We start from the raw sequence: 17,472 nt of genomic DNA on the forward strand, positions 1-17,472 counted from the left end.
TTTCAGCATTCAGTTTGCAAGCCTCTGTGAATTAACTAATCACCTCCACAATCCCTTAATTGCGACTAGCTAAACAAGTCAGCATTCGGACAAAAATCTTTTAATTACATTGGTATTACCGTAATTGAGTTTGTTTTACAGGAGTGAAAGCTGGGTGGACTTGGAAATATCTTATTCATAAGTTAGAAGTAACAGATGTGAAAGCAGTGAGAATTATTGCTGGTACAAACAGTGGGAACAATTGTAGGAGGGTACTTGAAATGAGGTAAATGCTAAATTAGGAATAAACTCATCGCAAGAAGTTGTGCATATAAACTGACTTCAGTGGTGGGGTTATGTGATATGAGTGGAGGGAGTAGATTTCCTAAGGCAATAATTGACTTAGCCATGGAGAGTTAAAGAAGTAGAGGGTGAACGAGACAGCAATGAATAGACTCAATTTTTAATGATTTAAAAATAAGAGGTGTAGACCTAAACAAAGCCAGTGAGCTAGTTAGTGCAGGCCTATAGTATCTCAAAAAATCTTCTTTGACTTTTTCTCTACTTTGTGGGGTCTGCTCTAATGTAGATTAACCTCAGCTTTAAGCTAGAGGATTGTGGAGGTGATTAGTTAATTCACAGAGGCTTGCAAACTGAATGTTGAAAGGCATTAATAGTCTATAATAGAGGTAATTCATATCGTGGAAAATGTAATGGGACAAAATTGCTTTGAAATACGTATTGGGACGAGAGCTATAGGACCCTCTGTTTTAAGCCAGTGTGAGGGAATCAAATGTTCATGCTAGGAAATAATCATCTGATCTAATGTTCCAGGCTTTACATTTTATGGATGATAATATTTCAGGATATGAAGATTAAATTCTGGTCTATACTAACTTTAAAACAAAAGATCCCTTCTTCTTTTTCTTGGCCTTTTCCCAACTATACGGGGTTGGCACTAATGCAGATTAAGCTCAGTTTTACAACCAGACAACTACGGGACGCCAAGCAACATGGCGGTAAACAGAGATTTAGTTTTTTCTCCGAGTGGTGATATGTTTGGTAATAATATGTGTATGAAGAGCAATAGATCTATTCATGGAAGTAATGCTAGTCTTAATAGTCTTAATGCTTCTTATGAGTGCGTATTTAAGAATACGTTTGGTAGCGAAGTGTCGGATCCGGTAGACAATCTCGTTTCCGATGACCTCACTTTGGACTCCTCACATTTGAGGTTTAGAATAAGAGATCTGGAACTTGAACTCTCATCCAAAGATGAAATAATTAAAATGTTATCAACGGATCTAGAAAATGCTCTGCTGGAATTGAAGAACTTCAAACAAAATAATGTTGAAATGCCGAGGCAATACGAAAATGATTTTAAAGAGGTTAAGTCGAAGAATGTTAGGCCTAACCGGAAACATGTTGCATTTAAAGATTCTGTAAATAGTAATATAGTGACACAAAACAGTTTTCAATCATTAGAATGTAATGATCATGAGGCAATCAGAGAACACGACTCGGCTGCAGTGTCGAAAAGAAAAAAAAATCCCGTCGGCGACCGGTACGTAAACAAGCCTGTACAATAATAGTGGGAGACTCGATGATAAGAAATGTTGGACCCGAAGTGGAAGAGGGAATTGCGTACTGCTATCCAGGCATACGAGTGGGTCAACTTGCTGAACATGTAAACAGTGACAGCATTAAAGAGAATCCTGAAGCCCTGATAGTTCATATTGGCACAAATGACCTTCATAATTTCTCAACACCTAGTGACATAATGGCCGAAACTGATAGGCTTATTACTGCGATAAAAAGGAGGTTTCCAGCGGCAAAGCTTTGTCTCAGTGGCGTTTTATATCGGCATGATGTTGATTATCGCTATATAGATGCTGTAAACTCCACTCTTGACTGGTTATGCCGAAATGGAGATGTCCTTTTTGTCGATGGTAATAGTTGGCTTAGAGGTAGTGATTTTAGAAAAGATGGGCTACACCTTAACAGAAAAGGAACCTCTAAGTTTGGTAAACTTCTCAATAGAATATCTAGTAGAATGCTCTCAGGAAACTAATTAAGAAAATGAGGGGGGATGCTAATCCTAATGGCAAAAAACTTAAGTGATACAGAAAATGATTTAGAAAGTATAACTTATATCAGGAATACAATATAAAATGTAGATAGGGAATCATTTCACAGAGATCAGATACACTATACTAAGAAAGCACCAAGGTTAGTTGAACACTTTAGAGGATACTATCAAAATGTAAATGGAATTAGAAGCAAACTAACTGAACTTAAAATTTCTTCATGTTAAGTAGCTATGACTTCATGGTATTAACCGAAACAAACTTAAATGATGAAATTAGTGATGTGGAACTCGGACTCGAAACATATTCAATTTTCAGATGCGATAGGTCTTCTTTAACGAATACGAAGGCATCCCATGGGGGGGTTATGATCTGTATTAACAAAAAGTTTAAACCTACTCTGATACCATGCAATAACACAGTTGAACAGTTGTTTGTGTCCATGACTTTTAACACCACAAAATTAATCATTGGTGCTGTATACATTCCACCCAAGTCTCCTGTCCAAAAATATTTCGAACATTGCAGTGTTGTTGAAAAAATTATGTCAAATCTTGACAACCATTTATTGCTCATTGTTGGTGACTACAATCTACCACATCTTAATTGGATAGTAAATGAAGAAACATCTTTTGGCCTTATGTCAGTAGGTAACCACACTATGCAGTCCAGTTTAGTTATACACACTTTTTCTTATCTCTGTTTAAATCAGTTTAATGCTATCCCTACCGGGCAAGTTGGCCGTGCGCGTAGAGGCGTGCGGCTGTGAGCTTGCATCCGGGAGATCGTGGGTTCGAATCCCACTGTCGGCAGCCCTGAAGATGGTTTTCCGTGGTTTCCTATTTTCACACCAGGCAAATGAAAATGAAATGTCGTATGGCTTTTAGTGCCGGGATATCCCAGGACGGGTTCGGCTCGCCAGTGCAGGTCTTTCTATTTGACTCCCGTAGGCGACCTGCGCGTCGTGATGAGGATGAAATGACGATGAAGACAACACATACAACCAGCCCCCGTGCCTTAGGAATTAACCAATTAAGGTTAAAATCCCCGACCCGGCCAGGAATCGAACCCGGGACCCTCTGAACCGAAGGCCAGTACGCTGACCGTTCAGCCGACGAGTCGGACACCAGGCAAATGCTGGGGCTGTACCTTAATTAAGGCCACGGCCGCTTCCTTCCAACTCCTAGGCCCTTCCTATCCCATCGTCGCCATAAGACCTATCTGTGTCGGTGCGACGTAAAGCCCGTAGCAAAAAAATTGCTGTCCTAAATTTTCTGAATCACTTTCTTGATTTGGTTTTCAGTAACTCCAGTTCCATTGAAGTAAAATCTAGTAATGAAAGCATTGTCCCCCTCGATAGACACTATCCAGCATTAGAGATTTCTTTACCTATAAATGAGCTATACAATTCCTTGCCTGCTGATAGTTTTTATTTTGACCTTTTTAAATGGTGGCTATAATGGACTAAATTATTATCTGTCACAGTTCAGCTGGAAGGAGATGTTTCAAAATGTATCAGTTGATAAAGCAGTAGAAATCTTCAATTCAGTACTACATTATGGCATGGAACTTTACATCCCTATATGGAATTTTAAGACTCCCAAATTCCCAAAGTGGTTTAATCATAAATTGAAGTCCCTGATTATTGAAAAGAAGAAAGCACACAAGCGATACAAAATATCAGGTCTCAATAGTGATTATCAGCATTTCTCGAAATTAAGAAATGAATGCAAGTCTGAATCTAAATCTTGCTATACAATGTATGTCTCCAACTGTGAACGAAGTATTACTTCCAATCCACAGAAATTCTGGCAATATCTAAGTTCTAAAAAGTCATGTAATAATATTCCTTCAACAATGCATCTTAATGAAGTTACAGCAGTTACTGGAGAAAATATTGTTAATCTTTTTGCTAAGCACTTTTCATCTGTTTATTCTTCTTATCAGAATAGTAGTAGTATGTCATATGATTATCCTTTCTCTGTCAATCTATCAGTTATAAACATTAGTAAGGCAGAAATTTACAACAAACTGATATATCTGGAATTAAAGAAAACTGTCGGACCTGATGGTGTTTCAACGTACCTGCTCAAGTACTGCTCATTTATTTTATGTGAAGCACTCTGTTATCTGTTCAACTTATCATTAAACCAAGGCGTTTTTCCAGTGGAATGGAAGAAAGGATTTGTTAGTCCAATTTTCAAAAATGGTGATAAAACTGACATAAAACAATATAGACCAGTTATAATTTCTTCTCATATTTCCAAAATTTTTGACTCAATAATTCTTGACAAAATCTCACCTCACTTTAGAAACATCATCATTGATGAGCAACATGGATTCTTTTCAGGACGGTCAACCTGTAGCAATCTTCTTTTATTCTATCAGTTCCTCTTGGATGCAATAGAGAACCACTCCCAAGTGGACTGCATTTATACAGACTTCTCAAAAGCTTTTGACACTGTCGACCACGATATCTTGCTGCAAAAACTAACAGGCTACGGAATTAATGGGCCTCTCCTCTCATGGTTTGAATCGTATCTTAAAAATCGCCTGCAGATTGTTAAAATAAGGAATCATTTTTCTGCACCTATTATTGTTACCAATGGAGTTCCTCAAGGGTCTCACCTTGTGCCCTTACTTTTTACTCTCTACATAAATGACATTAAAAATATCCTTAAGAATTCTGAATTGCTTTTGTTTGCTGACGATGCAAAAAATTTTATGCAAATTAATTGTCCACTTGATTGTTTAAAACCTCAAGAAGATTTACATCATCTGGAAAAGTACTGTATTCAGAATGGGTTGAAACTTAATCATGAGAAATGTAAAATAATATAGTTTTGTAAAAACGAGAAGAAAATATCATTTCAGTACAAATTTAGTAATAACAATATTCTAACTCCTGTTTCACAAGTTAATGACCTTGGTGTTACCCAATGTTACCCAATTACAACAGTCAAGTTTTAGGGAGGAAGGGGGTCTGAGATTGCTCTTGGTAAACTGTCAGAGTGTAGTAAATAAACAAATAAAATTCAGTACATTGATGGAATCTTATGAGACTGATATGGTGATAGGAGTAGGATCATGGTTGAGAGAAGGGGTGGGTAATAGAGAAGTATTCCCAGAAGGGTATACAGTCTATCGTAGAGACCGAGGAGATAAAAAGGGTGGGTGGGGGGGTTGTTTATTCTGGTGAAGGAAACTTATTGTTCACATGAATGGTTTACCGATGAAAGGGATGAAATATTAGGGTTAAAATTAGTTTGTGATAATATGAAGGAGGTGGGAATTATAGGAACATATAGGCCTGGAACAGAGGAGAGACATGGAAATATTTGAGAAAATAGTAGATTATACTCATAAAAACAATAATAATGATATGGTAATAATTGGGGGAGATCTAAACTTGCCTGAAGTTGAATGGAATGGAGCTGCAAGTGAAGCCCATGAACAGAAACTGGTAAATAAGTTAATTTGGGAGGGAGGATTTACACAAGTAGTACAAGAACCGACTCGTCTCAACAACTTGCTAGATGTATTCTTGGTTAAACCCTGGGAAATTGTTGATAAAACTGAGGTAATTGAAGGAATAGGTGACCATAAGGCTGTAATAATGGATGTAGGACTTGTACCAAAAATGCTTAATAAGAGGGTCACACAAGACAAGAAATTATACAGAAAAACTAAAGTTGATGAATTTGGGACTTACCTTAAATCACAATTCAGTTGTTGGATAAGTGAAGGGAGTAATGTGGATACAATTTGGGCTAAATTTAAAGGAATCATTTGGGAGGGAGAGAAAAGATTTGTACCTGTTAAGAAGGGTAAAATGACCTCAGACCCTGTTTATTATACAAGGGAAATAAGGAAAGTAAAAAGAAAATGTAGAATAGTAAACAGGAAAATCAAAGTGGATAGGGAGAAGAGAGAAACTAGAAAACAGCTAATGAGGGAACTGAATATAGTGAAAAAGGAAGCAAAAGAGAAATATATGAATGGCATACTTCAAGAGGGTAATGACCACAAAGGGAAATGGAAAAAGATGTATTCATATATTAGGAATCAAAAAGGAAAAGGAATCCAAATTCCTACAATGGTGGGAGAAGGGGGTGAACACTATTCAACAGATACTGAGAAAGCAAATCTATTTAGTAGGGAATTCAGAGATTCAGTAGAAGATTGTCAGGAGTTGGAAACAGTAACAGAAGATACAGAGGGAGAGACACAGAGGGAAACAAGAAGCTTCTCATTCACAAATGAAGATATTTTCAGAGAAATCCAACTACTTCAGCAAGGAAAAGCAGCAGGAAGTGATCAAATTACTGGGGAGGTATTAAAGACAATGGGGTGGTACATAGTGCCTTATTTAAAATTTCTCTTTGACTATGTCATAAATAATAGTGTAATACCAAAAGAATGGAAGGAATCTATAATAATACCAATTTATAAAGGAAAGGGTGATAAAAGGAAACCAGAGAACTACACACCAATCAGCCTGACCAATATAGTTTGTAAAATACTGGAGAGTTTAATAGCAAAGTACATCAGAGGGATATGTGATGATAAAAATTGGTTCATGAGGAGCCAGTATGGATTTAGAAAGAAATTTTCTTGTGAGGCACAACTGGTGGGATTTCAGCAGGACATATCAGATCAGTTGGATTCAGGAGGCCAGTTAGATTGTATAGCCATAGATCTTTCCAAAGCCTTTGATAGAGTGGAACATGGAATATTATTAAAGAAATTGGAGGGAATAGGATTGGACATAAGGGTTATACGTTGGATAAAAACATTTCTAAATTCAAGGGTTCAGAAAGTCAAAGTAGGAAATAATATATCGCAGGAAGAGAAAGTTTGGAAGGGAATCGCACAGGGTAGTATAATCGGTCCGTTACTTTTCTTAATATACACAAATGATTTAGGGAACAATATAACATCAAAAATAAGATTGTGTGCAGATGATATAATTGTTTATAGGGAAATAAATAACATTGAGGATTGTTCAGAATTACAAAGGGACCTTGAAAGTACCCAACAGTGGGTTGAAGAAAATAATATGAAGGTTAATGGAGGCAAATCAACTGTTACAACATTTACAAACAAGAGCTTTAAAACTGAATTTGAATATACTTTGGATGAGGTAGTTATCCCAAAAGATGGCAAGTGCAAATACTTAGGTGTGAGATTTGAAAGTAATTTGCACTGGAAGGGTCATGTGGATGACATTGTTGGGAAAGCATACAGATCGTTACATGTCATAATGAGGCTACTTAAAGGATGCAACAAAGAATTAAAAGAAAAAAGTTACTTAAGTATGGTTCGTCCATTATTGGAATATGCAAACAGCGTTTGGGATCCTCACCAAGAATACCTAATAAAAGAAATAGATAGTGTGCAGAGGAAAGCAGCAAGATTTGTAACAGGGGATTTCAGGAGAAACAGTAGTGTATCAGAAATGTTAGAGGAACGTGGGTGGGAAACTTTAAGTAAGAGAAGGGAGAAAAGTAGACTTATAGGATTATATAGAGCCTATACAGGAGAAGAAGCATGGGGAGAAATCCGTGAGAGGCTTCAGTTGGAAAATAATTATATTGGCAGAACTGACCACAAGTATAAAATTAGAAGGAATTTTAGCAGAAGCGACTGGGGTAAATTTTCATTCATTGGGAAGGGCGTGAAGGAGTGGAACAGTTTACCAGGGGTAGTGTTTGATCCTTTTCCAAAATCTGTGCAGGTATTCAAGAAGAGAATAAACAGCAACAGGGAAAATAAATTAAATGTTAGAGAGCATTCGACCAGTACAGGCTATTGTAAATAAAAAAATGTGTGTTTAAAAAAAAATGTAATTCCATCCCCTGGTCCATGGAGTTTGGACAGCCAAAGTAGGGGACTGCCTGTAGGGGTGAAGTACAGTGGGTACTTCGAGGGCCCTGGGACCACTACGGTAGCTGTGAAGGCCCTTCAGGAACTCTGAAAAGTGGTGGCAAAAGGGGGCTCAGGTTAAGACGCAGCAGGTCGCTATGCTACTTAGGTTCCGAAATGGGTATAAAAAATTAGTAAATAAATGCAATGTAAATTTTAATCTTATACCTGTTGCATAGTATTATTTGAAGTAATTCCACATACTGTATATGAGTTGACTATGTTTGTAAGTATAGGAGATATTATAAGTAGAATTTTGTAAACAATATAAATTTATTAAGGATGATCTGTTTGTTTAATAGAAAAAAATTGTTAGCATAAATTGTATATTATTGTATTCTAGAAAAAAAAAAATTCTTCTCTTGTTAATTTAAAATTTAGTGCTTGACAATAATGTATTTTAGTGTACCATTTGCCACCGAGGTAGACACCTCATTTGCAAATAAAGAGATTTTGATTTGATTTGATTTGATTTATTCAGTTATAACGTATCGTTTAATGAACATATTGAAAATATTTGTAAGAAAGTATTTCAAAGATTGGGTTGCATTACTAGATATTCTAGAGAATTTTCAAACTTCGCTACCTATCGATTGCTGTATGTGTCTATGGTACGCCCTATACTAGAATACTGTACACCTGTTTGGAACCCTTCTCATCAGACCTCTATCCATAGATTAGATTCAGTACAACATAAATTTCTTTGTTTATATTCATTTAGAGCAGGATTCTCATATGATAATGTTGATTATACATCCTTACAACAGTTCTTAAATATGCATAGCCTGTCACAACATCGTAAATTATTGGATACACTCTTCATTTTTAAATTGCTTCATTCCTTGGTGAATTGTCCACAACTCCTTGCAAAAATTAACGTACATGTACCAGACAGACGCACAAGGTTCAAGAATACATTGTCTACAAATTGGCATAGAACTAACTACGCATTCAATGGGCCAATTGAACGAATGTCAAGATCTCTAAACAAAGTGGATATTGATATATTTAACTGCTCATTTTCAAAATTGAGAAATCACTTACATAATCTCCAGAATTGACTATTACTTTCCTGTGATTTCTTGTAATATAACCTGTGTATATATCTGTACATATTTTTCTACTTATACTCCATTGAACTTTCTTTTTAGTGTGTTTTGTTTTGTTTATTCTTCTCTACTGTTATGTAAAATGGTATTACCGTTAATAAAGTATTAAATTAATTAATTAATTAATTAAAGATGCCTTTCTGGACATCGCCCCTATGTAGAGGGATGTATTCACCATTGCATATTTCTGTGGTGGTTTGTAGAATGATGTCTTGTATGCAGATGAAGATATGTATTAAGACAAATGCAAACACGCAGCCCTCCAAGCTGAAGGAATTAATCGAACACAGTTAAAAATCATGGCTCAGCTGGGAATAGAACCTAGGGTCATCTGAATTGCCGATACAGAAATTTTCTTCTTTGAACCAGTATTCATTTTCCAAACTCATGGCACTGAACTAGTCACAAATGAAATATTAAATTTAGGGAATGACTGCCGTATGTTCAGTTCAATCAATAAAGATTGAGTGAGATTTGGAATAAAATTGTACAAAACATATAATACAAAAATCATTTTTGCCATTTGTTGGATTTGTAAAAGCTTTAAAACACTTTGAAACAAACTAAGAGCATAAATAAAATATGAGGTTCTGTTACATATTCTGGAGTGTTTGTAACTTTATCACTTCAAGTCCTCATTTCAAAACATTATTATGGGTAAGTCTGAATCATCTACATGTAAAATTGAAAAAGAAGCAGCAGGAAAATACTGATAATGAGTGATAATCAATGGGATGTTTCTACTAAGGTGCACAATGGTTACAAGGCAGAGCTTTGATGATGATGATGATGATGATGATGATGATGCTTGTTGTTAAAATGGGCCTAACATCTAAGGTCATCAGCCCCCAGGAGAGCTTTAAACTTGTATGTGAGGAGATTTGCCCTACCTGATCAAAGTATCTAGACACCTCTAAACAATCCTTTGTGTGTTCCTCAGATATACTGAACAGTAGTGGACATTAATACAGGGAAGGCACTCCCTTGGCCTAAATTGCATCTGGAACTCTGCAGAGAGACTGCGTACCAGGTGTTGAAACATTACTGGGATATGGCAGACCATTCTTCCTGCTGTGCTGTAGAAAGCATAGTTAGTGATTTGGGTTATTTGGTCTGAAGTGAAATTGCCATTTTAGTTCATCCCAGAGCTGTTCGATAGGAGTGAGATTGAATCTCTGGGCTAACCATTCTATTTCCAAAACACTATCGTTGACAAACCCTCATAAACAGATCCCATTTTATGGCAGGGAGGATTCATTATTGTGCTGAAACATACAGTGGTCACCTGTGAACCGGTCTTCTTCCATAGACAACATGGAGTTGGTCAAAATATTCTTATAATCCTCCCACATAATATGCTCTGCAGTATTACAAGCTGACCAAGTCTCTTCCATTAAAATCACTCCCACGTATTCAACCCATCACCTTGAAATTTCACTGTGGGCACTTTATAGGCTGGCATTAATTGCTCACCTGGCACTTGCCACACCCAAGCCCTCATATGATATAGTGTGATTCATCACTCCAAATCATGTGTCTCCAGTCGTCCAGACCAGAGACTGATCCCTTTACACCACCAAACTTTGTGGTTTGTGTTCACCGATGAAATGTGCAGTTTATAGACATGTGCCTGAGCCTTAAACTGCAGTCTTTGCATCTACCAGTGCATGGTCAAGCTGCAAGCTGCACAATTAGTGGCACTGCGGAATTCACAGGTGATTGTATCACACAGTTTCATGCGATTTTCTGATGCTATATACTTCAGTGCTCACTGGGCGAGTTGGCCGTGCGGTTAGGGGCACTGCCCCTCAACTGCAGTTTGCAGTAGCAATCATACTGACATCTAGGCTCTAGTTTACATGTTCAGAGAGGTGTCCGGGTACTTTTCATCAGAGTATATAAATCTATTTTCTGAGTAAATACACACACGTGCGCGCACGCAAGATGAAATGCGAAATAGAAGAGGTTGCAAAAATTTTATAGTTTTGACTGCACCATGGGGCATTTAAAACAGTTTTACAGATGTAGACAATAAGAAAAATGTCATTTTTCACCTAATATAACTGAGCAAGTGGCCACACAGTTTGGGTCACACTGCTATTTGCTTGTATTCTGGAGATAGTGGGTTTAAACCCTACTGTTGGCAGCTCTGAAGATAGTTTTCTGTGGTTTCCCCATTTTCACACCAAGAAAATGCTGGGGCTGTATCTGATTTAAGGCCATAATCAGTTCCTTCCCACTCCTAGCACATTCCTGTCCTATCGTCGCCATAAGACCTATCTGTGTTGGTGCGACACCGAGCGACTTGTAAATGAACACCACCTATTGTTGTTGCTGATATGTACTTGTATGTCAGTTCCTTCTTTGTGTTCGTTGTGTATTTTGACTTTAGGCCACCATTGTAATTACAGTAGTTATAATTAGTTCTATGTACTATCAGTTTCGTTTTAATTTTTTTAATATCAATGATTTTCTTTCTTCCGTGTCAGATTTGCTTAATGTACATGGTTTATTTTATTTTTTAGATCTAAAAGTTCCTGCTCCACTCCGTCCTGACCGCTACTTTGGAGTTGAAGGGAAAGTTATCCAAGCTCAAGGGCTGCACGTAGCTCAAATAGCCCAGTTGTATTGTCGTGTCAAGCTTCACAGGTAATAGAAATGGACTAGTTTTTGTATCTATCTGTTTTGTACAGTCCTAGTTATTTTACTGTTTTGAGAATGCATAGCCACTCAGTATCTTTAATTATTCCAAAATACATTTTGTCAGTAACACTGAATTTTAATGCTTCTAATTAATAAATATATTACTAGATATTATCTAATCTGTGCTAATATTGATTGCTATGTGTGTAATAATCTAGTGCAAGCAGTCCTGATAAGCTGGCTCGTATTGGGAGCTATGCAGGAGGAAGAACTGTAGCCAAGTCTCGCCTCTTACCAGCTGTTCCAAATCCACAATTTGATCTCAGCTTCCAGCTGAATAATCCTGATACTGTGCCACGTCATGCTGCTCTTTTGTTTGAAATACGAAGTTCGGGTAAAGAGGTGGTTGGCTCTAGAAGAGTTACCTTACAGGATCTGCTTTCAGGTGAGGGGAAGATCTTCAGATTCACTTTTTCTGTTGATATTTGGAATACTTGACTTCAAATCCATAAAACATTATTACAGGAAATTAAGATAATACATAGAATACAAAGCAGCTTCTGGACCTTAGATTCAGTATTTTTTGCTAGGGACTTATTCTGAGAATCTTTAAGGAGCAATAAGGCTGTGGATTATAAAATGAAATACAACGTCCATTACTGTTTTTTTTTTTTACAAGTTGCTCTACGTCGCACCGACAATGGGACAGGAAAGGGCTAGGAATGGGAAGGGAGTGGCCGTGGCCTTAATTAAGGTACAGCCAAGAGCATTTGCCTGGTGTGAAAATGGGAAACCATGGAAAACCATCTTCAGGACTGTCAACAGTGAGGTTCAAACCCACTATCTCCCGAATACTGGATACTGGCCGCACTCCATTACTTTAGAGTGCAGGTTTATTGAACACAAAAAGGGACACATTTAATACAATGAATCTGTCTGAACAAGTCAAGTGACTGGCGCAATCTGAAATGAACAAAAGATGGCTGCTCATACCCAAAGAGAAAACTCCAAAGAGTACTATGTGGCATTACTAGAGGGTGGCTCAATTTGAATCTTATTTAATACCCACTCTCAAAGCGACGATTGCCTGAATAGTACACTTCTTGAGACCGAGGTTGCTTAAACACTTCCCGTGCTTGACTGTGGGCAATCCTTTGTGAACACATCTGCTAGAATCTCTTCTGTCACAAGATACTTCAGGTTGATTTCCTCTGCAAACAGAGCTTCCCTCACAAAATGATGACACACATGAATATGCTTTGTATGTGAGTGCAACACAGGATTCTCTGCCAATTTCTTTGCTCCTTTATTATCATATCAGTGTGCAGATTGACAGCTGGCAGTAGATTTTAAATAGTCTCATCGGACAGTCATCGCAGACGTATTGCCTCCTTGGAGGAATCGCTGAGAGCCATATACTCGGACTCTGTAGACGAAAACGCAACTGTGCGCCTGTTTTCTGACTCCGAGGGAACAGGACCTCCACTCATTGTAAAGGTGTATCCAATGTAGGATCTCCTGTCATCGATGCAGGCGCCTCACTCAGCATCAACATAACCAGCTAGACTGTCCCCATAAAAAGGGACACATTTAATACAATGAATCTGTCTGAACAAGTCAAGTGACCGGCGCAATCTGAAATGAACAAAAGATGGCTGCTCATACCCAAAGAGAAAACTCCAAAGAGTACTATGTGGCATTACTAGAGGGTGGCTCAATTTGAATCTTATTTAATACCCACTCTCAAAGCGACGATTGCCTGAATAGTACACTTCTTGAGACCGAGGTTGCTTAAACACTTCCCGTGCTTGACTGTGGGCAATCCTTTGTGAACACATCTGCTAGAATCTCTTCTGTCACAAGATACTTCAGGTTGATTTCCTCTGCAAACAGAGCTTCCCTCACAAAATGATGACACACATGAATATGCTTTGTATGTGAGTGCAACACAGGATTCTCTACCAATTTCTTTGCTCCTTTATTATCATATCAGTGTGCAGATTGACAGCTGGCAGTAGATTTTAAATAGTCTCATCGGACAGTCATCGCAGACGTATTGCCTCCTTGGAGGAATCGCTGAGAGCCATATACTCGGACTCTGTAGACGAAAACGCAACTGTGCGCCTGTTTTCTGACTCCGAGGGAACAGGACCTCCACTCATTGTAAAGGTGTATCCAATGTAGGATCTCCTGTCATCGATGCAGGCGCCTCACTCAGCATCAACATAACCAGCTAGACTGTCCCCTCTTGCTGTAAGGGTGGATGCCTAAGTCCATTGTTCCCTTGAGGTAATGTAGCACATGTTTTACAGCCTGCCAATGGCTGGCACCAAAACGGTCATGAACTGGCTGAGAATACTGGTTGCGTGAGATATATCGGGGAGCGTCCCAACAGACAAATGCATGAGTGTACCGACAAGCTTGCAGTATGGAGGTTTCTCTCCATTCTTGTTAGTCCAAGTGTGTCTGTCTTCAATAGCTTCGTCCCTGGATCAAGTGGTGTGGTGACTGGGTGACATGACGGCATTCCGAAGCGAATAAGTATGTCCAAGATTTATCCTCGTTGACTCATGGTGATTGTTGAATCAGTGCGAGTGAATTTGATTCCCAATCAGTGCGATATGTTACCCAAATCATTAATCTCGAAAGACTTCTTCAGGAATCCATAGAGGTCATAGATTCTTCTGAGATTCTGACAGAACAATATTACTTCAATAAAAGAAAGAATATTCCTTCAGGGTCCACCTATTATATACACCACATAATCTCAGTTGATTACACATACATCATTTTTTTAGAGTTTCAAATTTTGGGACATGTTTCATCTTGATTTAGACATCTTCAGCTGCTTGTAATTATATTGAAGACTAGCAAGATACCCGTGCTTTGCTACGGTATTATACTGAAATTTATAATTGAATGCTTAACGTTTTATATATAATCCACCAAAATTCGCGATCTGACTCGTTTTCTGAGAGAATGCATCAAAATTAACGATCTGACTCGTTTTCTGATAGATTACGGCAAAATTCCTCCCATTTTTCAATCTCTCTTTCCAGCAATCGATTCCGTACTTCCCGGGCTAGGTCCAGGTATTCCACGCAGTCAGTTGGGCCCCTAAATCTTTGCCATCTTTTCCTATAAGCACTTTTAATACGGATCAAATCCATGAGGAGATCCGGCGTGGTGACATCTTGGGTGCCTTGGCGGTACTGAACCCGCGGCCAGACTGCATTCGTAGTCATTACCTGGCCAGGATCCGTTTCCAGCGTGGCCCGCACATTTTGACGATGGTCCAGAACATTATTATTATTTTTATTATTAGAGTGGGTGATATTAGTTGAATTTAGGTTGTTATTATTATTATTATTATTATTATCATTATTATTATTATTATTAATGTTCTGGACCCCACAGCAAAATGCAAGACCGCTACTTGGCGGTAAATTACATCGGCTGCCATTGTCATTGCTGACAATGTGACCAACACCATCGTCGCGCGTAGGCAAGTACGCAAGATTTCTGGCGACACGAATGATATACATGCGTGCATTATTGACCTTATTATAGAGGTGAACAATTGCACGGTCAATGTCATTGCTATCGTTTATTTCAAATGTGTTTAAATTTTTATTTTTATGCCAGTAGAATCTACTGTAATCTAACTTTATGTTCTCCAAAGGAAAAGATGGCTCTTGAAAACGAACCCAGGAAAGATTAAAATGATCCATTTATGATCAGAATAAGTACATTATGAACAGTAAAATCAATTGGTCTCAACTCGTTTTTCACCCCACCGCCGTTAAGTTGATATACCCCCCCTCCCCAAAAAGGTGTATTTCTTTATGTTTAAAGGAGATTCCAAATACCAATGTTCACGTCTGTTACCTTCAATTCTGAGATGTAAGTATCCCCATAAAAAGAATTCACTTTTTTTTCAGTTCCTTTCACACTCCCCAAGTGAATTTTCTGGCAAAAAATACTTTTGTCTTTAATAGAAAAAGTAAATGCCAATTATCACGACTCTAACATCTTCAGTTTTTGAGAAATGATTCCTCATAAAAGGAATTCAACTCCTTTTCACCCCCGCCCCGCAAGATGATTTCCCCCTCAAAACGCTTTTTTCTTTGTTTGTAAAGGAGACCCAAATACCAATTTTCACGTCTGAAACAATTTTAGTTTTTATTAGGTTTAAGTATCCTCATACAATTAATTCAATTAATTTTTCAATCCTTTCACCCCCCCCCCCACTTTTCATTATATTTTCAAAGAATACGTGTTTCTTTAATTTTCAAGCAGATTCTAAAAAGTAATTTTCACGTCTAAAAATCTTTCGTTTTCGAGATAATAGTATCATCAAAGTAATAATTCAACTAATTTTTCAATTCCCCCCCCCCCCCAGGTGGATTTCCGAAAACAACAATACGTATTTCTTTATTTTTAAAGGAGATTCCAAATACCAAATTTCACGTCTGTAATATCTTCAACTTTTGATATATCAGTATCCTAATTAAAATAATTCAACCCCATTTTCAGTCACTTTTACCACTCCACCCAGGTGGTTTTTCAGAAAACAAAAAAATACATGTTTCTTTATTTAATAGAGATTAAAAATACTATTTTTTTACTTTGGTAATGTGATAAGTTTTTGAGATATACTGTAGAAATACTTATTTTAAAATTTCACCCCCTTGTTAGTTCCCCTTAAGTCGAGTTTCCAATAACAAATCACCTATGTTTCTTTCCTTTTACAGGAGATTCCAAATACCAATTTTTACGTCTGTAAAATTTTACGTTTCTGAGATATACTGTAGATATAGTCTTTCTAAAAGTTCACCTCAATTTGTCACTCCTGTTTAACCCCCATTAATTGGATTTTCCAAAAACAAAAAATACGTGTTTCTTTATTTTATAATGAGTTTCTAAATACTACTTTTCAGGTCTGTAATATCTTCTGTTTCTGAGATATATGTATCCTCATTTAAGGCGTTCAACCAGTTTTTTCACCCTTTTTCACCTCTCGTATTGGGATTTACCAAAAACAAAAAAATATGTGTTTCTTTATTTTTAAAGGGGATGCTAAATACAAATTTTTACATCTGTAAACTTTAAAAGTTTTGAGATATAGATACACTCATTTTTAAAGAACACCGCTTTTCACCCCCCAGCCCCCATTAATTGGTATTTCCAAAAACAAAAAATATGTGTTTCTTTATTTGTAAAGGAGATCCGAAATACCAATTTTCAGGTCTGTACTATCTTCAGTTTCTGAGATATAAATGTCCTCATTAAAAGTATTCAACCCCTTTTTAACCCCTTTTCACCCCTCCTATTGCGATACTCCGAAAGCAAAAAATACATGTTTCTTTATTTTTAAAAGAGATCCCAAATACCAATTTTCAGGTCTGTAATATCTTCAGGTTCTGAAATATAAGTAGCCTCATTAAAGGCATTCAACCCCTTTTTCAGCGTTTTCCACCCATCCTATTGGGATTTTCCGAAAACAAACAAAAAAAATACGTATTTCTTTGTTTTTAAAGGAGATTCTAAATACCAATTTTTATATCTATAAACTTTAAAAGTTTTGAGATATAGATACACTCATTTTATAAATTCACCCCTTTTTCATCCCCCATTAATTGGATTTTCCAAAAACAAAAAAATACATTTAGAAGTTTCGAACTTGTTTACTGACTTTGAAAACAGATAAATCTGAATTTAAATGAAAA

The 17,472-nt window shown here is 37.2% G+C and overlaps 1 protein-coding gene across 1 annotated transcript in view; it reads left to right on the forward strand.

Annotated features, from left to right (window-relative positions):
• LOC136863507 (uncharacterized) overlaps positions 1-17,472 on the forward strand; it is a 366,127-nt gene that overhangs the window by 331,095 nt on the left and 17,560 nt on the right. The window contains exons 14-15 of the mRNA XM_068225972.1: positions 11,626-11,749; positions 11,962-12,188. Of these exons, the coding sequence (XP_068082073.1) occupies positions 11,626-11,749; positions 11,962-12,188 (351 nt within the window). The remainder of the gene's footprint in view (positions 1-11,625; positions 11,750-11,961; positions 12,189-17,472) is intronic.

Source organism: Anabrus simplex, chromosome 2, assembly GCF_040414725.1.
Source record: "Anabrus simplex isolate iqAnaSimp1 chromosome 2, ASM4041472v1, whole genome shotgun sequence".
NCBI lineage: Eukaryota > Metazoa > Arthropoda > Insecta > Orthoptera > Tettigoniidae > Anabrus > Anabrus simplex.